This window comes from Leptonotus elevatus, chromosome 1, assembly GCF_054856555.1.
Source record: "Leptonotus elevatus isolate MCC_2025b chromosome 1, RoL_Lele_1.0, whole genome shotgun sequence".
Lineage (NCBI taxonomy): Eukaryota > Metazoa > Chordata > Actinopteri > Syngnathiformes > Syngnathidae > Leptonotus > Leptonotus elevatus.
In genome coordinates, this window is record NC_141239.1 from 41,537,607 (window position 1) to 41,562,133 (window position 24,527).

At 39.4% G+C, this 24,527-nt stretch overlaps 1 protein-coding gene across 1 annotated transcript in view; it reads right to left on the reverse strand.

Annotated features, from left to right (window-relative positions):
• Nucleotides 1-6,749: 6,749 nt before the first annotated feature.
• The window catches only part of ngfra (nerve growth factor receptor a (TNFR superfamily, member 16)), a 32,983-nt gene continuing 15,205 nt past the window's right edge, over nt 6,750-24,527 (reverse strand). The window contains exons 4-6 of the mRNA XM_086078029.1: nt 19,316-19,559; nt 17,274-17,518; nt 6,750-8,783 (exon numbers count right to left, since the gene is read on the reverse strand). Of these exons, the coding sequence (XP_085934155.1) occupies nt 8,731-8,783; nt 17,274-17,518; nt 19,316-19,559 (542 nt within the window). The 3' untranslated portion in view covers nt 6,750-8,730. The remainder of the gene's footprint in view (nt 8,784-17,273; nt 17,519-19,315; nt 19,560-24,527) is intronic.

The window sequence follows — 24,527 nt, forward strand, 5'->3', positions numbered from 1 at the left end:
AAGTATTCATGAAGCAGACTTAATGATGGGATACTGCAAGGATCCAAACTGGGAGGACTAATAACCCAGCAGCAGAAGCTTTGCAGTCGTTCAAATCGTCAGATGAAATCCTAACTAAGACTAACTAAGTATGACAAACCCAGATACATTTGTTAATTAGTTGATCCAGTATTACACATTTTTAATTGCATTATTTTTACTCATGAGGTACTCATAGTACCAATTAATTCATTAATATATTTTTTTAATTGGATAATTTTTTACTCATGAGGTACTCACGGTACTAATTAATTAATTAATTAAAATAAATTAATTGGTACTGTGAGTACCTCATGAGTAAAAATAATGCAATTAAAAATTGTTTAATACTGGATAAATATAAGAAAAATATAAATATATAATAAAATAAATAAATATAATAATAACAAAATTAACTAAGCCAGATAATACAGGCTTCGCATTAAATGATACAGTCATCCGCAGTTATTTCAACCACTCAAATATTCTAATCAACTCCAGATGAAAAAATAAAAATCCACGGTCCTCCGCATAGTGTTTGACAGCCACCCAAATGTAAACTAACCAACATAAACGAAGAAGAATTAAAGTATGTGTCTGTGGTTCACGTCATCTGTTTCCAATGAATACATCAGCATGGGTCATCTGTAATGCTTTATAAGCACTCCAGCATTCCCTCAACAGTATGGTTTGTGCCTAAACCCCCAAAAGACATTAATCACTCACTCATCATAAATGCGTGCTAAATGTCCACATCTAAAGGATCCATGTGTGGCATATATCCACTGGACACTTTATTAGGTACACCTGCACAATACAAGACCCATTATGTCCACAAGAAATATCTGCCTTTGTAAATATGGAGAGATACTCAGTTAGCGATATGTTTATGGTTGTACTGGTATTTGGCGGTTGCGGCAAAAAAAAAATTGTGTGTCTGCATGTTTTTATTCTGCAAAATATGCCACTTATGGTTTCCACTTCCATGAGAAATAAAACGTAATGTGCTGCCAAATTTCTTTAATATCACTCAACTATTGACTCGGACATATGGTCGCCCCATAATGTTGTGTGTGTCCATATTATTTCGCAGAACGATGCCACTTTTTGGTTCCACTTGACATCAATTGTAATATACAGCTAACATTGTTTAATATTATTACAAAACACGCATTGCCCATGAGATATGCTCGCTCCACAACATTGTTTGTCCAATGCTACACCAGATATGATTTTCAGTTTAACTGGACATAAATTTTAGTATACCATAAAGGTAACAGTGTTGCGTTTTTTTTAAAGGGTCAAATTTATTTATTTGTGTATGTATTTATTTATTTAAACCATAATTATTCCAAAAAAAGCATTGAATCAGACATGTGCTTGCACCAAAATGTTGTGTGTATCACCACTTATTCCATTTAAACTCGACATAAATTAAATTGATATCATTCCAATGAAACCCCGCCTACTGTACGAAGCCAGCTGGGATGGGCTCCAGCACCCCACGACCCTTGTGAGGAATAAGCGGTTAAGAAAATGGAAGGATTATTCCAATGAAAGTGTCGGCTCAGAAATGTCGTCATTGCACAAAGTTGTGTATGTGCATATTTGTGTTCCCACGAGCTACACCGATGGAACAGTAGTTAACCACGTTTTGCTAAATTGTTTTACCATTACGGTGTGGCCAAGGGGGTCCTTCAGCGTTCCCTACGCAGCTGCTAAATGGCTTTGTCCAAAGGTGGGAATAGTTTGGGATACAAGAGGCTCATATTTACCCCAAAAAAGAAATTTTCTGCGCGTCAGTGCACAGGCAGGTCAGCACGCTAAACGAAAGCATGTGCGATTGTTGTTGTAGAGCACGCTTCAAGTGTGACAACACAGTTGGACACCATCTTGCCCTTTGCTTTTTCTTCCTCCGAGCTCACGTTTTGCATCTCATGTACAACCCTGCGCTGATGATGTGTCAATATTTTCAGTTCTGCACCGTGGTCACAAACCCGGTTGTTTAGTTGTTAAGGGCAATGAGCCACAAAACCTCAGTGACATGATGCGATTTTCATGAAAATAAGGCAGACGATTATTTTGTTATTACGATCATTTACAATGACTTTTTCTTGCTGCACTGCACATAAGACATACAAAAAATAAGAAATCAAATAATGTGAGTTGAGTTGCGTTTGTGTTTTGTCCTTATCTGGAAACACAAGAAATTGCTCATTTATATACATGACTACAAAGATAGAGATCATTTTACAATGAACATGTCATGTAGCTTTTCACATACAGTATCTCCAAATATTTCTGAAAACACACAAATAAATAAATGTACATCTAAAGACAAAAATGGGCTTACTTCTATCTTAAAAACATGCAATTTTTTCACATATCTCCAAATACTGGTTGTAGGGCACTGACAGATAAAGTGTTCCGTTGGACAAAAAAATTAAAATAAATACTGTAATTTGTTAGAGCTAAATTTTTGGGGAAAATAAATGTATTGGATTTATATTAAATAGAAAATTATGCTTTCAACCAAATCATGAATATAACGAGAGAGAGAAAATAAAAAAAATAGCTGTAACAAATTACACATTTCCAGTGGGGTTCTTACATGAAAACACAAGCAAAATTGACTATTAAAAAAAAAATAGTCTTTTTTTTTACCACAAAAATAATGCAGTTTTTAAAATATCTCTGAATATAGTTGTTTTCCCTTCTTAGCTGGAAGTATAAAAATAATAAATCACACATCTTTTGACAAAATATAAAAAAAATTAAGTATTTTTTTTTTTTCCTGATATGAAAACACAAGAACACACCTAATTTACCATGCACATATAGTTTTTCACACATCTCCAAATTTTGTGTGTGTTTTTTTCCTATTATTTCAAGTACAGCACATGCTTTTTCTTCTTCTTTCAGTTCTGCTGAAACTGACTAATAATCAGACCACAACAACATCTGATGCCGGTGTATTGATACAATATACACTTACATACTTGCACTACACACTGTTGCTCACATTGATTTGAGCGTGTGTGTTGTGCTTGGCTTTTATGTCATTCCAATTTGGGAGTGTGAGGGGGGTAGCAGGTTCACATGTTCGGGCCATCTTGGACCCGACCAAACATCTGCAACCCTGTAAGTTCTGTGTTACCACGGTGATAAGAATGTAGTGTGTGCGGAGGTGGATTATGCTGACTCAGTGTGACGACGGACATCTTTCTTTGTGGTTTGATCATCCTGATTGAAACCATTTTCCGTGACGTGCCGTCCCCCAACTTGACCCATGCTTTGACCATGTGTCAGCACATCGACTTTGGTTACCTGTCCACTAACGAGTCCATGGTGTTTCGATAAACCTAACTTGAGTCATTGATCCCATTCATAGTGATCCATCATAATGCTAACTCAAGTTAGTCAGTTCAATTGAGTTGTGAGCTTTTGCATGACTTAGAGGTAAAAAACTTTTCCCACCACACTAAGAACCTCTGCAGCATTTAATGAACACCATTGCGTTGTACTGGGAGCTGTTTCTAATATTTTGGGCCTTTAAACACGTGTTTGTCGTTTGAACTGTGGTTTGGCCCGTCGGACTCTCTCGGGGGTTGTGGGAATTATCCCAAAAAGCCGAGACGGGCGAAAAATGCTTGTATGGCGTTTTCATCCCATTGTTGGCTTGACTTTTCACTTTCGACAAAAACACAGCCGACTCATTATGCAAGAACCTCTGCTTTTTTATTTATTCTAGATCTCAGATTTCATGAGCACACTTTATACATTTGTTGTTGTTTTTTCATTTTATTTTATATCAACTCTAAGAAATTCACATTTACACAAAGCATTGTACATTATTAGTGTGTCAGTACAGTGACAAATATCCCTTTGTGGTCATTAATAATTATAATACTGTACTATGAGAGACAATCACAGTGAAGAGTCACATGACATGTTCTATTTACTCCCATCCATGTAAACAAAATGCACATTCAGCAAAAAAGAGGAAAACAAACTACAAAAAAAAATAGACAAAGCTCGCAGGCACTGCGGTGCGACTCTTTGAGTGCGATAGTCTAATAAGTGCTTCAAAAACAATTGAACAAAAAAAAAAGTCTAACACAAAGACATGAAAAGCATCAGTGGTAAACAATCACATTTTTAATGCACTGTAAAATGTCATCTGGTAGCATTAGCGATGAACTGTGACCGGATTTTGAGATTATTGTGAAAATTTGCGTGGATGTAAAATCCTGTTTTCCTGTTTTCCTTATCAAATTACATTGATGCTTATTCAAATAAAGATTTGGTTTGTTTGTTTGTTTGTTTGTTTGTTTGTTTGTTTGTTTGTTTTGGTGGCAGGTAACTGTTTTTTTGTGGTGTTTGTGAGCAGGATTACATGAAATCTTTACTACTGCATTCCACAGAGCTGTGAGAATATAATAATTTGGCTGCAGATCTGGATAAAAAAAAATGTTTTTTTATCGTTTTAGGCATTTTCCTTAACAAATTGCCATGTTTGGTGCTTTCCGTTCCATATCAACACTTTTCTGAACACATCTTATTATTTTTACGTTTGTTTGTTTCTTAGCAGAAATACGTGAAATTTGCTTTAGGGAGAACATGTACAAATTTGTTGACAAAAAGAGTTGATGCCGGAGAGTTTTACAATTTGCAAAATGCGAAGACCTTAAATTTGGTACCAGTCTAAAACGTTTTCTTTTCCAAATTTGGATTTCTCTTTAATCCAGGTTTTATGTTGAAAAAGTCAAACGGGATGCTGTAGGTTATCTTTTGCCGTACAGACGATATGCAAGCAACCATGTGAATATTAATGACATCTTCCAAAATTTTATGAATTTGCCTACTGCTGCCATTTCTATTAGGCTTCACATTTTTACTCCACAAGCAGCCACAGAGAGATCAGGTTTTATTTTGAAGCTGTTGGCAGCAAAGTTGGACTCTCCACTCAACACTGTAACAGTTTCTGCTTGAATGCCACACAAGGATGCGGATGAATCACGCCCACGCTGCCTCTCGACAGGAGTGTGATTCATATCCTCGCCTCGTGCGCGCGTGTGTGTGTGTGTGTGTGTGTGCGCATGTCCGTGGCCGCTGCTTGTTAGCCTCCGACTTGACCACAGCCGTGCATGAATCACAAGTTCATGTAAGAAATAACGGAGCAGACGGTTAATTGTATGGGGACGCGGGCGGCCATTTCATGACTCATTCTTCTGCGTTAGCTCACTATTCCGAGCTCAATCGCACCAGCAGTGCTGGCTAGATTGGATATTACTAATTACAATTAACTAACAGACTTATTCATGAACTAAGTTATCTTTGTATACAGGCAAGTATGAATTTTAAATTGCACTCCCTGCGTTTGCTGCAAGACGCTAGGCAGCATTGGATGAGATGCATCGTAAATAAGAGCAAGAAGCAGAGGGCAGAGAAGGTCCCAAACTGAGCTCCAGAAGTCATTGCTCCCACAGAGCAATATGTATATTAGCTTGCGAGTATTGTTGTATGCTCTGTTTCTATTTGTTGCTGCTCTGTGTACAGTATGTTCAAGTAGAGTTGTTGTTGTGGGTTTATAAGTAACAACTTAGCATTAAGCTAGTATACTTTTGTTAGATGAAATTATATGGTTGGAACATAGAATGTTTAATTTTTTACTTTATTTTGTCAGTGTTACACTAACTTTAAACTAGGAGTGACGAATAAGCATCTTGAAACAAACTCGCTTAGATCGTATTTGGAGAACTGTATGAGTGAGACGAATGAGAACGGGCGCTAAAGTCCGTATCCCACTGAGGGGTGGATATTTGCGATGCAAATTAATGTTGATTTCACGTCAGGGTTCGTCAAGGTCGAAACGTTCTCTAAACGTTCTCTAAATAATTTCATTTTGAACGTGTTCAAAATTCTTGGTGACAAAAAATTCCTTGATCCTTTTTTGTGGGTGTACTCGTGATAGACATGGATACTAGATGTTAATTTTGCTAAAATAAAATGGCTTCCGGGGCTGAATTTTCAAAACAGTCTGGCAGATGCTGTAGATTCAAATGTAAATTTTAACCAGGATGAACCCGCTTGTATTACAGTTTTTGAGTATGCTTAACTCATTCACTGCCATTGACGGCTATAAACGTCAAAAATTCATTTGAACTATTTGTATTAGTTATCACATTTTTTTCCACTTTTGCTAACAAGAGTATAAAAACCGAGAAAAAAAATATTGCACATTTAGAACAGATATAAAATGTGTGATTAATCGTGAGTTAACTAGTGAAGTCATGCGATTAATTAAATTAAAAAAATATAATCGCCTGACGAGATGATTATTGAAAATTAGGGACATCAGGCGATTAAAATTTGTTATTGTAATTAATCGCATGACTTCAATAGCTAACTCACAATAAAGCACAAATTTTATATCTGTTCTAAATGTACAATAAAACAATTCTAGGTTTTCATACTCTTGTTAACAAAAGTAGAAAAAAAATGTTAAACTAATAGGAATAGTTAAAAAGATTTTTTGACGTTTATAACCGTCAATGGCAGTGAATGAGTTAACGTGGAAGTCAACCTTAAACATTTCATGGCAATAATATGTTTTATGTGACCTCACTAGTCTAAACATCACATTCTGATTAATATTACATTTGTGCAATATGAGTTCCATCAGTTTTTCTCCATCTCAGGGGGCGGCCATTTTGCCACTTGCTGTCGACTGAAGATGACATCATAGCTGCTGAGGTCTCAATCACAGCTCACCTGTTTTCTGAAGTTGAGCTATGATTGGTTGTTACCTGAGCCCTGAGCAACTGTGATGTCATCTTCAGTCAACAGCAAATGGCAAAATGGCCGCCCCCTGAAATTGATAAAAACTGCTTGATTTTGCAGCTTAACTCAAATTCCACAAATGTAATATTAATTAGAATGTCATGTTTAGACTAGTGAGGTCACATATAACATATTATTGTCAATAATTATTATTTTTTGATTGACTTCCCCTTTAAGTCTTCATAATGGCAAAAAAGTAAAAAGTAACGTCTCCTGTCCACCAATGACAATACCTGTGCACCACCAGCTTAAAACGCATTGAACATACATTACTGAGACTATAAAAGGTATTACAGTACCAAGAAAACATTTCTTCGTAACGCTTTACCTTTTATGTGTGTAATTTTAATCTTTGATCTTTAAAAGGTATTTATATATGTGATTGAAGGGGGTCGACATTAAAGTGATAAAAGGTTGCCTGTGAAGTGAAGTGCTTTCATATCGGTGCATCCATACAGTAAATGTCAGCAGCTGCTCGTGTGGATAAGACATTGAGAATGTCATAGGCACACACACGCACACACCTGACGAGTGGGTGAAGGATGGCGCAACCGAGTGGTAATTGCTGCCTTGCCTGTAACCACGTCTCACTAATGGACACCCGCATTGTTGACGACGGTCACACGTCACAGGTTAAACGCCTCTTCCCTGTCAATCAAACATAGATGGCAGTCACAAATCATGACTCTGTTTCGAATTAGCTCGAACTGGCTTGTGAGGTCTTTCGCACTGCCCGTTAAAGGCAGATTTTCTACCAAATGTTCTCTGTGTGAAGGGGAATAGCGGAAAAACGGGAGCAAGTTGGTGAATTTTTAGCCTTCTCGCCGCATTTTTGTTCTGTGTGAAAAGTAGTGATGGGAAGACGAAGCTGCGTGAAGCACTTGTGATATTTTTTGACTCCCCTAGATGGTGCTCTTGGTTTAAATATAAAGGCTAGTGCAAAGGAAATTGATTACATTTCCACTGCATCTTTCAACCAAGAGTGGCATCTAGAGGAGTAAAAAAATATTACAAGTGCTTCGTGAAGCTTCATTTTCCCATCACTAGTGAAAAGCACCAACACGAAATGCAGGGTTGAAGGCTTTTTCTCAAATGTTCCATCTTTTGTTATAGAATCAGACGCAGGGCAATAGATGTGTGAAAGCTGAAATCCGGGGCTGGGATTTGTATCTTAACACTGAATGCTAAACTTGTTTTGTACCTATAACCGTATCTGTGCACAATTTCCAAAAGTTTAATGATCAAAGGTCAAATGAAGTCCTTGAACACATCATGTTCACCTTCCACGAGTCCACTCAATTTAAAGCAAGATGCTGCCTTCAGGGTCTTTGCTTACGTCATAACACGTCCTTAGGCTTCACTCACAATGTGTCGGGTCGGCAAAAACAGAGCCTGCTGAGTCAGCGCTACTGAAAAAAATGAAACTGGACCGCTGCAGGAGGTCCGAGTGGAGAAGGTTTCGCAGAAGTGGTTCTGTCACCACGACAACGAAATGCTTGCGAAAACAGAAAGCGAGTCTGATGTGAGTCCGAGAATCTGTAGGAAGATGCATGAGTTGAACCTTCCAGGCACCGGTGGGTTTCAACTAAGGCTAATTCCTTGCGCAGTGGCCAGGAAAAATGGAGTTAGTCGGGAAAATGAGCTTGTGGGATAATTGCTTAGATGCACTTTTTCTTTATCTACATAAGTTGATACGCTAAGAGTCCAGGCACGTGGTTCTATATGAGACTCCGCATGCAGGGATGAAGAGTCAAGAAGAGGCCCGTCCACGGCAAGTCTTGGGGCCCAATTCCAGGTCCATGTGGGCCCCTTGTTGCTTTCTTGAATGAAGGAGCACCATTTTAATGGTCTTCCTCCTCTTCTTCTTCCTCAGACTTCAGGAGGAGGTGTGACAGGCTCGGGACTGCCGTCCACCCTCACCACTGCAGGGAAGAGACAGGAGAAAATGTCAAACTTGAGCGAGACGTGTCACTAATTTGTGCTGATATTTTTAATCAGATGCTTTGCGTCTTTTTTATACCCACTGAAACCTTTTTCACGGCTTACTGTCACTGCAGTTTCAATATTTGTCAAACTGCCGTTGTGATTTGAGTTATGATACTGTGATCCTTCATGTGCTTTTTTGATTATGTTTTTACATGGCCGAAAAAATTACAGGGATCAAGAAGTATGAGGTTAAAAAGAAGTATCATGACTACGTCATTGCTTACGTTTTTAATGGTACATCAAAACGCCAATTGAGGGTTGAGCATTTTCTGGCGATTTCACCTTACAGTTAATGTTGTTCGCACAGGCGGGGACAGATGTGTGCAGCGGGGCAAGGTGTGGCGCACTTAAAATCGGCACATTCACCAACGTTGAAAAATAAATAGCTACATTTGTTCGCACCAGCTAATAGGCTTCGGGAACGGACTGCAAAGTCACACACAGCGTCCTGTACAGGTCTGCCGCCACCCGGAGATAGCGGTAAGTGTTTCCGTGTTTAAAACTGTTGATGGCAATCGTGCTAGTATTAGCTTAAGTATTTAGCACGGCCACCGGGATGTCGTTGAAAAAGTGGAAGCGTTCGAGGGGCTCTTATTAAAAAAAAAAAGGGAAGGCGCTGCCGGAGATTGAGTGTCTCACCTGTACTGCAACACACGGCAGTTCTGTCTTTTTTCGACCGGCCTAAATGTTGTACACTAAGGGAGTCGACGCCCCTCTCCGGTGTGAGCAATGAACCCGGGAGCTGCGACCATCCGGTGCAAACTCACACGGTGAAAAGCCAGCAAGAAGAAAAGGCGGACTCTCACCGCCGCGTTCGCTGTTTAATTCAAACAGACGCTTGCTTGCAGCGTTTTTTTTGCTTGCGTCACCACGACCTATTTTTGCCATATTCTTTCGGCTTTAATTTTAATTTGGCCGAAAATGGCAAAAATAAATAAATTTTCGGTGGCCGAATATTCGGTGCATGACTAGCGCTAACCACTATACTATTCTTTCAGTTAGGTTCAACTTGTGGTTTACACAAGTGTCAGCCAGAAGCCTTTCTGGGTTTTTAAGACGGCATTGCAAATGTGAAGGATTAATTGATTGCTTTGAATTAATTTGGAAAGAATGTTTACTGATAAAGGCTATTTTTGCCACTAACCCATGGAGGTCTCATAGAAAGTGGAAAGGCGGTGCATGGGGTGGGGCCACACCTAATGACGTAAAAAAGTTCCAACAGCTCGTTTTCTCAGGTTGGGAGGGGCTGGTGCTTAGAGAGCAGAGTGACCTAGAATTTCTCACAGATGGGCGAATGGAGGAAAACGCCACTTCGGTGATGGTTTTGGTGAGGAATTAGCATTTTAACATGGCTAGAAGCTCCAAAAAGTTGCTTTTTCACGTTGCTGTCCCTTTAAGTTTGTACTCATATTGTGGATTATTTTAAGATATAACAAGATTTTCTACATTTACAAGCTAACCATTCGTAAGACACTGCTCCCTTATTAGCCTTTGCCCTACGTACGATTGTTCTAGTTACGGTATTTTGTCTGAAAATATGACTGTTTTTGTCTTCCTTTTCCTAATAGGATTTTTTTACCATAATATTACAGCTAAGAAATATCACAACAATTTCCTCGGTATTTATTACTTGTGTCATATTTGCGTGACCTTGGTTTCCCTTGTTACGTAAACTGTCTTTCCCCAAGGGGGCACTGTGTTTTCACTGGCTCTATTCAAACATGATCAAGTGGCATCATTAGCCGAACAAGGATGGGATTCCAAAGCTGCTTTTTCCCACAAACCTCTTAACCTGCTTTGCCACCAGTGCCAGTGCCATGGAAACGCCTGAGGAATGCAGAGGCGTTCTTTATCAATGCTCGCTTTTGCTGAAGAAGAGACGCAAAAACTATCATGTGTGGAGGCTGCTTTTGTCTGCTTCACACGTACATTGTCGTTCATTCATCCTCACCGATGATTATACTGGAGTCTTGCATTGGGTTCTTGAAGGATTAACAGCATAAAAGACCATTTACTGCTGTTTTTTTGCGATTCTTTTGTGTCTTAATACTCAAATGCTACCTCGGAAGCTGTGAAATTTGCAAGTTGCATCCGCCATTTCCAGGGACGAGGGGAGGAAAGCTAACTTTGACAGAGTTTTGCGTCTTATTGTGAGTCATCCAAATGTGCAGACATGCTCGTCCCACACGCAATGAGGAAAACACAAGTTCCTCGCAAATTAGCGCCGTCCATCTGTTTAGCATATGGGGTACAAATTTGCTAGCAATTGGACAACATCTCGAGCATGAGTTTACAGGGATAGTCACTCTAAAATATCAGTTTCCCACAAAATGGCAGACTTCCTGTACTGTATGTTTTTATTTTTTTGTTTTTGTTTTTGGTCTGACTGGGGGACTTTGTGTGGGTTTACTTACTCATCATTGACCAAAGTACACGTTGTTAAGCAAAACTTGTACAGAGGTGGATCTTCAAGTAATGAGTTACTGATGCTTCAAACTAAGATGGCAGACTTCCTGCCATTTGTCTTTTTGAGCATGGCTTTTTTGAGACATTAGGTGGGTTCCATCCACCTATTTGTATTCGAATTTTCAAGAGTTGGGAAAAAGAAACTGAATGGAAACGCCCGAAATTCGAAAAAAAGGTTTAAAATTCACCAAAAAGTTTTTACGCTTGGAGGAGGTTGTTTTTGAAGCGTATCAAAAAAAGGAAAATGCGCATTTTGGCGATGGAAACGTATGTAGTCACAATAAATGGCGGATGATAAAGTAAGATATGTTTGGGAAGACGAAGAAACACGATTATTTTCATGACTAATTAAAGAAAAAAAACATGAATGCAATTGTAGAAGGCTTTATTAAGATCAGCTCTCAAACTACTTCCGTTCCGTCCGTCAAAACCAACATTCCCACCTGGAACTCCCCATTGTCCCAAAGTTCCATCACTACAACGTCATCTCGCGGCGCATAATCGCAAAAGAAGAGCGGATGGAAACGGGCATAAGTCGCATGTCCGTTTTGCGCATTTTCACCAAATTCGCATAAAAATTTCTAAACATTTGGATAGAAACCTGACTAGTGTTGAGAGCCTGCTTCTGATAGACATGCCTACCAAATTTCCTGTTGCTAAGTGCAGCAGGCTTCAGGGTTCTGAATCTACATTGATTTTGAGTTTTAACGGAGAATCAGCTAACTTTGCCTCCATGCTTCATACTACAAGCAATGACATAAAGTCAAATGATTTACAATTCGTAAATCTCCCTCCGGTATTTGGGGTTCAAATTTGGTAGCAATTGGACAAAATGTCTAGGAGGCGTTTGTCTTTGGAGGACCCCTGGGAATGAACTTGAGACTTTTTTGGTGTGGATCTACTCATGATAGACATGACCGCCAAATTACTAAATGAAACAGGCTTTAGGGTGCTAATGAGTTCACATTTAAAGGATCCCCATAAACACCCAAAATAACCTTTAATTTGTCCTTTCAGTGCTAAATTTTCCTCTTCTCTGGTTTGGCTTCTCGAGATGGGAAAGGACCCACTAGCAGTACTCGTGACTCGAATAAGTATCTCAACGTGTTACTCTATTAAATGTACTTTTTTGGAAACGACTACCTCGTCGTCGTCATGGTGCTACTTGGCGAGCTAACTATTTTTCTGGTGTCAAAATATTTGAGAATTGTGCTCGATCGTTTTTTGTGTGTCACAATAAGACTCACTCGCCAAATTTCACATTGCTATGTAAACCTGACTTCAGTCTTATATAAATTTGGCCTGAGAATAATAAGAATGACAAAGAAGCAAAGCCATTGCAAGAGAGGCACTTGGCAATAATAACAGCAACAGTCCGACTGCTAGCTGCACCGTCCCGACGATCAATGCAATCCACCTCCGAGTGGCTCAATCAAAGAGAAGCTTTTGTTACGCACTGGTTGGCTCCCACCCCCTCTCACAACAGAGCTTGCTGGCTGACAATAAAAGTGAGGCTTTCATGCTAAGAGGAAACAATACACTTGCCTATTATAATTGCGGTGCATAATTAAAGTACTACATCATGTGTTTGTCTCTCTGGCATACTCTCTCATTGTGATATTATTGCACTTCATACCTGTCATGGATATATATACCTTCTATTTGTTTTTATTTAATCAGTGAGTTATTTGACAACATTTTGCTTTCAATGTTAGAGTTAAAATGTAAGATTTTGTCTTTGATCGGAAGCCAGGAGAGAGGAGAGGAAAAAAAGCGGCAAAGTGCGGCACAACAAAAGCAGCAAGCACAAAGAGTGAGTCATCGTGTGTGCGTGTGACTGTACACTCGCAGAACACAATATTAGGTACGCCTACAAACTCTAAATGACAGCTATTAATTGAAGAGCTGTGAAACCAAATTACAAAAACAAGTTTATTATTTTTGATTGACCCTGTTAGAGAGCTATTTATTCATATTGGTTTTTAACTTTTTGCTCAATTACGTTATTGTTCTGCTATACAGTACTTACTTAAACTGTGATTTTATTTTTTGCAGTATTATAAAAAAATTGATAAATAAAAATTGTAATTGCTACAAAGTAGGGTTTCAAGGCAGGGGTAGGGTTTCATGTTTGGGTTAGGGCATTGCGTTTGGGTTTCACATCAACTGCCAAGTCGCCATCGCTCACCGAGATGCTCGTTCGCTCACGTAAAAATAATAATTGTGAAGTTTAAAGACTGAGATAGGGTTTCAAATTCAGGTTTCAAGTTATGATTTCAAACATGGGTTGGAATTTCAAAGTGTGTTTTGCATTAGAGTTTGAAGGCAGGTTATTTGTAGTTTGCTCTTTTTTTTAATCCTTTTAATGATTGTGATATGTAGTCTAATGAATATGCTATTTAATACAGTTGGTACTGCAATTTACAAGTAACTCAACTTATTTCCAATTTTTCCAGGTACAGTTTTTTGCACCACTGTGTAATGAATACGGTATTAGCATTATCTCGACAGCTATATCCCGTGGAGCCTCTTGCCTCATTAGAGGCTGAGAGCTGTGACAGAACGCCGCTGCTACGCATCGCAGTTTAGTCAGTTTAGTGTTTAGCACGTGCTAATTGGCAATAATGCCGGTGGAAGCCATTACAAAAGTGAGCTGGCGTGCTGGGGTGGACGATTCTCTCATGACTGAATGACACATGCTCACAAGTCCAAATAATAGGAACAGACCTCAGAGTAAACATTATGATAGGAACTTTCATTGTATATGCTTGTTTTCAAATCCTAACTTTCTATCTTAATTCTATATCTTGAAGCCCTTACTTAAAACCCTGCCCATGGCTTGAAACCTCAACCCTAATTCTTGTTTAAAATGTTCATTTGAAACACTAACCCTATAGTTTTATACCCACCGCACTGAGTTGAAACCCTAACTCTGATATGAAATCCTTACCCAAATTGAAAGCTAATTGAAATCCCAATTTAAAACCCTAATCCTGGCTTGAATCATAATTTGAATCCATAAATGTGTCGTGAAACCATAACCATGTTGTAAATCTGAATCTGAACCCCAAATTTTAAACCCTATCCCAGCCTTTAACCCCTGAATAAAACACTGTGGCTGGCTTTAAAAAGCCACAATTAAAACCCTAATTCTGGTTTGAGATCTTTAAAACCCTAACCAGGTTGTAAGACTCAAAATTGAGAACCACAACCAAAGCTGGCATTTATAACCCTAACTCTGCACTGTAACAAATTTCTGTAAAATCTACAGTAAAAAAACAAACGAGAGCATTTTCTTGTTTTTAAATTTTTAAGTATTTAACTGTATAAAGCAATGCATTATGGGTAAAAACAAAGTACAGTAATTTGCTGTACTTTGTTTTGGCACATATATATGTGGATTACAGGTAAATACTGTAAAGATTGTTGGATTTTGGCGAGTATCTCTATAGAAGAAGCAAAAAGCAGACCGTGTATTGTCACTGGAGCAAGGACAAGAATAATATTTTAGCCCAAGGGCAATCTGCATCGTCTCCGTTAAACAGCCCAAATTACAGCTAATATTCATTTATGCACTCGGGTGCAGAACAAGAATTGATTTTACAACAAGGTCGGCACGCCACCCAGTGCGTGAGATCGAGTCCGGGCTTCGGGCTACCAGAGTGGAGTTTGCATGTTCTGCCCGTGCCTATGTGGGTTTTCTCCGCGTACTCAGGTTTCCTCCCACATTCCAAAGACATGCATGGCAGGTTCATTGAGCACTCTAAGTTGTCCCGAGGTGTGATTGTGAGTGTGGATGGTTGTTTGTCTCTGTGTGCCCTGTGATTGGCTGGCAGCCAGTTCAGGGTGTACCCCGCCTACTGTCCAAAGCTCGCTGGGATAGACACAAGCAACCTATTTGAGGAATAAACGGTTTTAAAAAATTGATTTTACAATGACATACTGTATTATGTACAACTTTAGTTGCCAGTAAATTCCGGTAAATTACATAGAATACAAGAAACAGTTGTAAACTAAATTACAGTGAATTGCTCAATACACTAAGTAACTGTAATTTATATACTGTAAGCACGTGTAAAAAGAAAATACCAAAATTAGCTGGTCATTTTTTTCCACTTATTTCCTGTAAATTCTACAGTCAATTAAATCTGAGGTATGTCTTGAAACCCACATTTGATGCCTTATTCTTGGCTTGAAACTGTCATTTAAAACACTAAATTTTACTTTAAACTTAAATTTGAAACACTTAGCCCAACTTGAAAACCTAGTTTGAGGCCCTGAATTCCCTAATTTAAAATTCTACTTGAAACCTTTAACCCTACCCTACTTTAACCCTATAACTTGGATCCCTTAATTTAAAACCTTCACCTTTGTTTGAAACACTCATCCTGGCTTGAAACTGTAACTTGAAACCCAACACCAGTCTTGAACCCTAAACTTTGCTTGAAACCCTACCCCTTGTTTGGCACCCTCACCTTGTCTAGAACCCCTAATTGGAAATCTTTGCTTAAATACAAAATCCTGTCTTGAAACCTTAATCATTGCTTAAAAAGGTGGTCAAACAAATATGCTCAGTGTAAATATCATATTCCTCCACGATGAAAACATGTTTGGTTGAACTTGTATGCATGCTGAGGGGGTTTTCCCTGCATGAGTCACCAGTGAAGGGTTGATGGGGGTGTGGTATAAAGGGGGTCGGTCGGTGTGGCGTGTGGCATGCTGGGGTTGGCGCGCCTCGTTTCCATTAAATAGAAGCACCTTTCTTGGCAGAGAGCCTCCGCATACATATTGAATGAATTTAAAAATTATACAAGGCTCTGAATGCGCTCAAGCTTACACATCTGTGTCCTACATTTGACCTGACACACATCAAATACACAGTGATGTTGAGCGTTGGTTGTAATATTTGTCACTTAACCACAACCAACCAGCACAATCAATTCACTGAGCAATTGGTTGGGTGTTGAAAGACGGATGGATGAATAAATAGGTGTTGAATGGGTTTGGATGTAGGTGTAGTTGATGCATAGGTGGATCTTAGATGGTAGGCTGATGCTTGGTTGAATGGATGGATGTTGGATGGTTGGATGATTGTTGGCAGGAGGGATGATTGGATGAAAAATAATGCATGGATGTTTAATGATTGATAGATCCAACATTTTGGTGTGAAAGATGGCTACATATCAGAGACTTGAATGTATAGATGTTGTACGGTTATAGCTGCTTGGATGGATGTAGAATAAATATACGTTGGCTGGCTGTGTGGATGGTTGGTTGGATAAAGTTATTTTACCTATTTCTTCATTTATCTAAGTAAGGCAGCTGAAAACAGATGATGGATGGATGGGTGGCTGGTTGGATAGATAGATGTTGGTTGGATGATGAAAGGGAAGTCATATAGATGTATGGATGATAGATGGATAATCGATGGATGGATGGATGGATGAAAGGGAAGCTGGATGGATGGATGGATAATTGATGGATGATGGATGGATAATTGTTGGATGGATAATTGATGGATAATGGATGGATAATTGTTGGATGATGGATGGATAATTGTTGGATGGATAATTGATGGATAATGGATGGATAATTGTTGGATGGATGGATGGATGGATAATTGATGGATGATGGATGGATAATTGTTGGATGGAAAGATGGGTGATGGATGTTGGTTGGATGATGCAAGGGAAGTCGGATGGATGGATGGATACTGCAGATGCTGGATGGTTGGTTTTATAAATGGGGTGGTTGATTATCATTCATCTGCCATCCATCTGTCATCCTACCACTCAACCAATCAAGCAACCAGGTAGGATGGATGGATGGATGGATGCTATGTTGGATGTACAGCTGGTTCGATTGTTGGTCAGTCGGTTGGTGGTATTGTGTTGGATGCTTATTAGTTTTTTTAGTTGATAGAACGGAATGGATTGACAGACAAACACACATGGACTCACCTATCTGTTCCTGTGTGTGTGACCGCGGTGGCCGAGGCTGTACGTCGGCCTGCGCCTGCTGCTGCTGCTGTTGCTGTTCCTGGAGACTCTGACTGTCCACAGAGATTCCGCTGTCACTGTGAAGCTTCTCTCCCTCCGGCATCACCGTCTGGTTGTTTGTCGCCGTTGACGCCGCGGCTGACGCCGCGGCTGCCGCAGCGGCGCGATTGTTAGCCGCCTGCTTGTTCTGCTTGCAGCTGTTCCACCTGTGGACACCAGAGGCAGTCACTCAGCCTGACCAACCTTGACCGTAGTTTTGAACACGAAATTTGTCTTTAAACCATCATTTCAAAACGCTAGCCCTTGTTTAACACCCTAAGACCAGCTTGAAATCACAATTTGAAACCGCAACCCGTTTGGAGCCTTTACCCCAGGACTCAAACTGCAAACACGTCCGTGCAAACAGTCCACCAATCAGGAGCAAGCGTTCACACAGCGAAATTTGCATATGCCACTGATAATAGCCTGCCTCCGTGGCTCGAAGAAGCAACAAACCAGGAATGAGCGTAAAACCAGCCAACCAATCAGGAAGGAGTGTTCGCACAGCAGAAAAACAAACCTTTAAAACCTTAACATTCTAATACTATCTATTTTGGAAGTCCAATCCTGGCTTGAATCCTTACTTTGAAACCCTAACCCTAATTTGAAGCCTTAAACATGTTTTAAAACCATAACCCTATCTTGAAACCGTACTTGAAAACCCAACCCTTCTTTGGGCGCACTCACACTAGGGCCATTTCTTCTGTACCATACTGATTGCCCTCCGTCCGGCCCACACTCACATTACTCTAACCAAACCGTGCCTGGGCCCTTAACTGGGGATCCGAATCGTACTCGGGCGTAGATAGATTGCGCTCACACTACCTATTGAATCCGGACTTTAGCAGCAAGCGTGCTTGGGCACGGTACATTGGCCCTAGAGTGAGTGCGTCCTTAGAAACCCTAACCCCAGGCTTACTTGAAACTGACATTGGCCTTAGTTTAAAAGACTCATCTGGTTTCAAACTTTAATTTTAAAAGATATCTTGAAAAATGTACTCTCGCATGAAACCATGCACGCCCGGCCATTGTTGAAAGGGTCCAGACGAGGCCAGCCCCCCAGCAATATTTTGGCCAGAAACCAAGTTTTCATTCAGGAACCAAAGTTGTAACCTTCTGATTAAAGTCTGCAAAAGTCACAACCTGGTAACGATCTGTTTACATACCTGCTTCCTGTAGTTATCGTCGCCAAGACAACCATGACAATTTTCCCTCACCATGTTTTCTTATTCTGCCATAAAGCAGGACATTCTGCGCTGATTGTTATTACAGCAACAATTATGTTGTTTACATATGATGGTCATGTTATACAGGCTATGCCTGAAGCCATTTGTTTTTGCTTTGGATTGTTTACACTGGGGGGGGGGGGGAGACAAACCTGTGTGTGTGGTTCTGGGTTAATGTGATAATTTAAACATTTACTGTATGTGTGTGTCCCCTATCCCCACCCTAGCCTCATAAAAGCGGCACTTGAGTTTCCCTGGTTGGCACTTTTCAAATAATCAATGTGTGTAAAGGGCCTGTGGATGTGTGTGCGTGTGACCCCTATAATGTATTTTGCGCTGAGTGTTTTTGTTGCTTTTCTTCTGAAAAGGTTGTTAGTGTTAGTAGGTCAGAGCCTCCAGCTCGATGCATTAGTCGCCCTCAAACCTCCATTTTCTCTTCTTTTATGGCACACCTTCATTCTTAGTCTTCAGTTTTCGGTGTTATTTGTAGCCGTAGCTTGAAACTTTCAGTGAAAATCCAACCCTGGCTTCAAACCCTGAACTTTGTTTAACCTTAAACCTGACTTAAAACACTAATTTGAACATCTAAGGCCCCTAATTGCTTTAAACCCTAATCGAGGCTTAAATCCGAAATTTCAAACCTTGTTTTGAAATCGTATCCACTCTAATGCATTTTTGTTGCTTTAAAAAAATATATATTTTAATTTTTGATCTGTGTTTTTCTTGGGCACAACTGACCTCTTAAAGGCGATGTACGCCACCAGACCCACCACCACGGCGGCCAGGATGGAGCAGTAGATGGGGATGAGGTTCTCGTTAAAGCCATTGCCCAGGAAGAGCGGCGAACCGGCGCCGGGCGTGGTCGTTTCTCCACCGAGCGCTGGGCCCTCCGAACCATCGGGGAGGAAGTAGTTGGTGAAGGCGGGCGACGTCGGGTCCGTCTCGTAGGAGACAGACGGGAAGTAGGTGGGCAGCAGGGGATCTGAGAGAGGGAAGAGCGCATCAAGGCAAGGCACGGCGAGGGAAGTTTATTTGTATAGCATATTTCATACACAAGGCAACTCAATGTGCTTCACACAAAAAAAGACAACAGCTATAAGCATCAACAAACTTAGCAGTTAACATCAGGAGATTTTCAGTGGACATTTTTCACTTTTCAATTGTAACAGTTGTGATTTGATTGTTGAATTCCTCTATATATTTCGGAAAACTGTAAATCTATGCAAAAGTGCAACTTTGATGGATATCCTTTGTCATCAGTGGTAGCTTTACGTTTTAAAAAAAAAGGCACAGTTTGCTTGTGTTATGTAATGTACCACTGTTAGTGAGTTAGACTGTTAACACACACACCCCCGCCCCCACGCCTCCATCACAAAAAAACACTAGTTTTAGAGTTTAGAATTCCAATAAATACTGTAAATAAAAATAAATAAAGTAAATAAAAACTTTACAGGAGTGTGCAGGATTATACAACTTTTTTGGGGGTGAAATCTCCAATTAGTTAGTTAGTTTGTTAGTTAGTTAGCGGGGTTATGCTCCTAAAAAAGTTTTGCGTTACAAAGCTGTGTGCAGGATTATGTACTTACATTAAATGCCATGTCCAAAACAAAAAAATAAGTGAATTCTACATAAAAACTACTTGGTTACTTTTATGTAACTATTATAACTACAGTTTGTAATAGTAGTTTTGTAAAAATATATTGTAAATTGTTCATTTTCAAAAATTACATTTAACATTTTAAAAAATATAGTAAAAAGCAAGTGAGCAGGATTATGGTGAAAAAATACATACACACATATTTTAAAAAGACAATTAGTTAACAGGACTGCATAATAACTAATCGTAATGTTACCCAAAAACTACATATCATTAGTTTGACCCAAAAAAACAACCTTTTAGCAAGCACTTAGTAACCCTAACCCTAACCTAAGAGTTTGTTTGTTTTTTACATTCGGAAACACCATTAGTTAGTCAATCAGTCAGATAGTTGAGTAGAAACAGCTGTTAAATTGTTCATAAATAAAAAAAAAAGTCAGTTGATGAACAGGCAGGACTACAAAGAAACTGTTAATTTTATGTTTATTTTTAAAAAGCATAATTACATAATAACTACTCTTAACTTTATATGAAATCCACTAATTATTTATTTTACATAAGAAAAACAGTAGCAATATGATTTAAAAATATATGTTAATGCAAACTAGTTTATTCGTTTTTAGTAAAACCTACTGTTAGTAAACAGAATTTAATGTAATAATTACATCTTCTTTTATATATTGTACTATTAGCAGGATTAAAAGTGAAGTCGCGCCAAAAATGTTCTTTACAATATTACGTTCTATGCCGCCCTAATAGTTAATATTGCGTTTGTGGAATACGAATTAAGCAGCAAAATCCACCCGTTTGTCCATCTCAGGGGGCGGCCATTTTGCCACTTGTTGTCCACTGAAAATGACATCACAGTTGCTCAGGGCTCAGGTTGCGATCAATCACGGCTCAAGATGGGCCCTTTGACATCGATCAAATTTTGCTGCTTAATTCATCTTCCATAAACACAATATTAATCAGAATGCTTAGACTAGCAAAGGCAAATATAACAAATTGTCAAGATAAATTTGGGGTTGACTTTCCCTTTAAGAAAACTACACTTTGTTAAATATGCTAAACTTTGTTAAGTTTGGCATATTTAAATTTGACATTTACAAGAAAGTGCTGTTAGAGGATTACCTGAAAATACTGTGATTTTTTTTTTTAAGCGAGAAAAATGGTTAGTTAGCAGAAAAACTCCTCTTACATGAAAACTGTACTTTGCTAGTTTCTTCCAATGGTGCTATCAGAACATCATTCTAACCAGCAAACAAACGCTGTTTTCTCAACTTGACTTTGTTCCTCTCGGAAGTTCCAAAAGCTTTTTCGGACATTTCTGAGGCAGCATTGCCTTCTGCCCCAAGGAAACAGTGAAGCCGCAAACTCTGCCTGGTAACAAGTGGCTGTGTGTTAAATAATGGCTGCAATCAAAATGCTCTTGCGATGAGATCTTTTTTTTTTTGTTGTAGCACATTTTTGTCGCAGCTGTTTTTGAGTTCTGCTTGTGATGTTGCACAAAGGAAATGTTTCTCAGCAATCCCTCTCACCGCCAACCAGTCCCCGCCCGGATCAGAACCGTATGGATCTATAGATGAGGGCTGGGTGGCTTGAGGGGGGCATGAGTTTGGCCGAGGGAATGTCTGGTTCCTGTCATCCAATTTTTTTTCTCAACTAATGATTGGTTGTAGTTTCCATGTTCCCAAAGCACAATGAGCGCTCCGGGCGTCCGCCATTAAAGTCCAGTGCGGTGAAGCTGTCAGGCCTGCTCGTGATTCCATCCCCCTCAGGGCTCTGGTCTGCCCGAACCCTCCAGTGCGAAGCGGTTGGAGAGGAGGTGGGGGGGGGGGGGGCTGCTCCTCATTAGCTGCAAGCTGGAGCAGGAGGGATTAACCCTGCGAAACCTCCCAAGAGTCCTTCAAAGCCAAAGACGGCAACGCTACGACTGCACTTTTAACATTGGTTAAATATTTTGTGGTTTGGATCGATTACAGAAGACACTCAACAAATTTACATCCCAATTTCCTACATTCATCCCAGGAGTTCTGCAGCTTCCAGATTACAGTTCTGATCAAATGAGCTGGCACTTCTCCAAAATGTCAAGTTACTGGCCATCTGTATGTCATTTAAAAAATAAAAAAGGGACAGTGCTGGAAGGTTATTGCTGAGCTTCTTATCCTAATTCCCTCTGCATTAATACCTCCTCCTACATCGGGGTGTGACTTTATTCATCGATGTGTTTGTTTCTTTTGCGCGCAATTTAGTGGGATTACAAGTTAAAACAGTAGCTAGTTTTATGGGAAAACAGAATGTTACTTAATTGGGCATTTAATGACATTTACTCTTATGTATGTAAATAAAATGCTCTTAGCAAGATTAGGATCAGCTAATAAAAACCCTTAGTTAGCTTCTTAATTACACAGTATTAGGTTTAAAAGAAACTAGTTAGCTAGATGACATTAAATATAATAAACGCTGGATGTTTTTTAGTTAGCATCCATCCATGATTATGTTAAAAATAATTTGTTTGATATTAAATATACAAATTAATTAATTAATTAACGCCACTTAATTTTACGTTTACAAGCTTTTCATTTGTTAGTGACTGGATGTAAAAATAATAATATTAATAATACTTATTACAATCATTATTATTATTGTTATTATTATTATTAGTAGTAGTAGTAGTAGAGATGTTACTATTGTCATTATTATGTTTTACATAAAAATTTTTGGTTAATGTTACGGAAAACTATGCTACTAACGTCTTGGGGTTTTGTTAGTGAGTTTTCAGGATAGAGTAGAAAGTAAAACACTACAATCGGTAGTATGGATAAACACAGTTTGTTACATAACTTCTACTTAAATGTAATTAGTTTAATTAGCTTTAGCTTTAAACAAATATTAGTATATTATCTGAATTATATTTATGTTACAACTTATTTTATATAAAAAAACAGTTGTTTTTTTGTGCTCACTGTATTTTGCTATTTTCTAAGCCTTCAATTAGCTCAGAAGTGCAATGATGACAGTGGCTTTGCTTTCCCACATGCAAAAGGTAAGTATACTGTCATAACACATTCATTAAGAAAGAAATTCATCATTCGAATGCAAATGATGTAACTGTATATCAGCAATTAACAATGTTAATTAGTTAGTTAGTTAGTTGGCTAGTTAGTTAGTTAGTTAGTTGGTTAGTTAGTTAGTTAGCAAGACTGTTAAAAATAAACTAGTTAGTTTTAGGCAAAATAACTGAGTTTGTGAGCAGGATTACATAAAAATAGTTATACTTACTAGTTATACTTACTGTTAGTTACTTTTATGTACAGTAAATATGACTGATAGTTAGCAGGATCATGTAAACAGCATTAGTGTTAGTGTAATTTTATCCTTATTTCCTCTATTCAGCTCCTCCAGGGTACTGTTAGTTTGTGTGTGACTTGCTGAGCACACAAACAATGCACTGCAATATGCGTCCCCTTAAGCGCCCTGTGATGTGGTCCCAAACATGTCATCTGTATCCTCTTCTGTTTCCACTTTGTAATTGATTTGCTGCATTGCTTACACAAGAACGCCGCCTCTGGCTGCCCGCCGGGGGCGCCTACGAGCAGCAGCCCGGTACGGTGCATCAAGAAAAGAAAAGACACCCTCGCTGGTGGTTGATGACAGGGCATTCCTGCCTGCCTGCCGGATCACTTTACAGAACGGGTAGAATATATCCTTCGCAGACAGCGAGGCATCATGCACGTGTCTATTTAAAGCTATTGATTGCCCCCCCCCCCCCCCCAAAAAAAGGGCAGTCGGCGAGCATTTCATGACCTTTCTGCCGCGCGTCGTCAGGTTTCCTGCGCTCAGCCCGTGCATCATCTCGCTAATGCACGGCCGGCTAATGTTATTAGCGCAGTAACACAAGCTGGCAAATGGAATAAAGTGAAGGTGTGTTAACAGTGAACACTGGTAATGTATTTCTGCGTCCGTGCAACTCTAAACAACAGTATGGGTTGAATTCATACCTCAAAGAAAGCCTTGATGGATTCCAACCCTCACTGGAAATGAATCCGATTTATTGCATACAATGCGGACCCAACTGTGACACCGGTTTTACAGGGACCGAAGGGCCCGTATCCAAATCCGAGATGGGTGGTGACCCAATTGGTAATTGGTCAACTTTACTTTAGCGGATTTGATGGGTAAAACATGGCTGCATACCTCAGCGGGGCTACAACGCAAGCTCGTCTATTCATTCGGCTTTTGCTGGCTCGTGAAACAGCCCGGCGAGACGCATTTATGAGCAGGGTGTGGACCAGAGAAGGTATTGTGCGGAGCTCCACGTCAGGGCGCACAATGGCGTCTTTATCAGGCCCC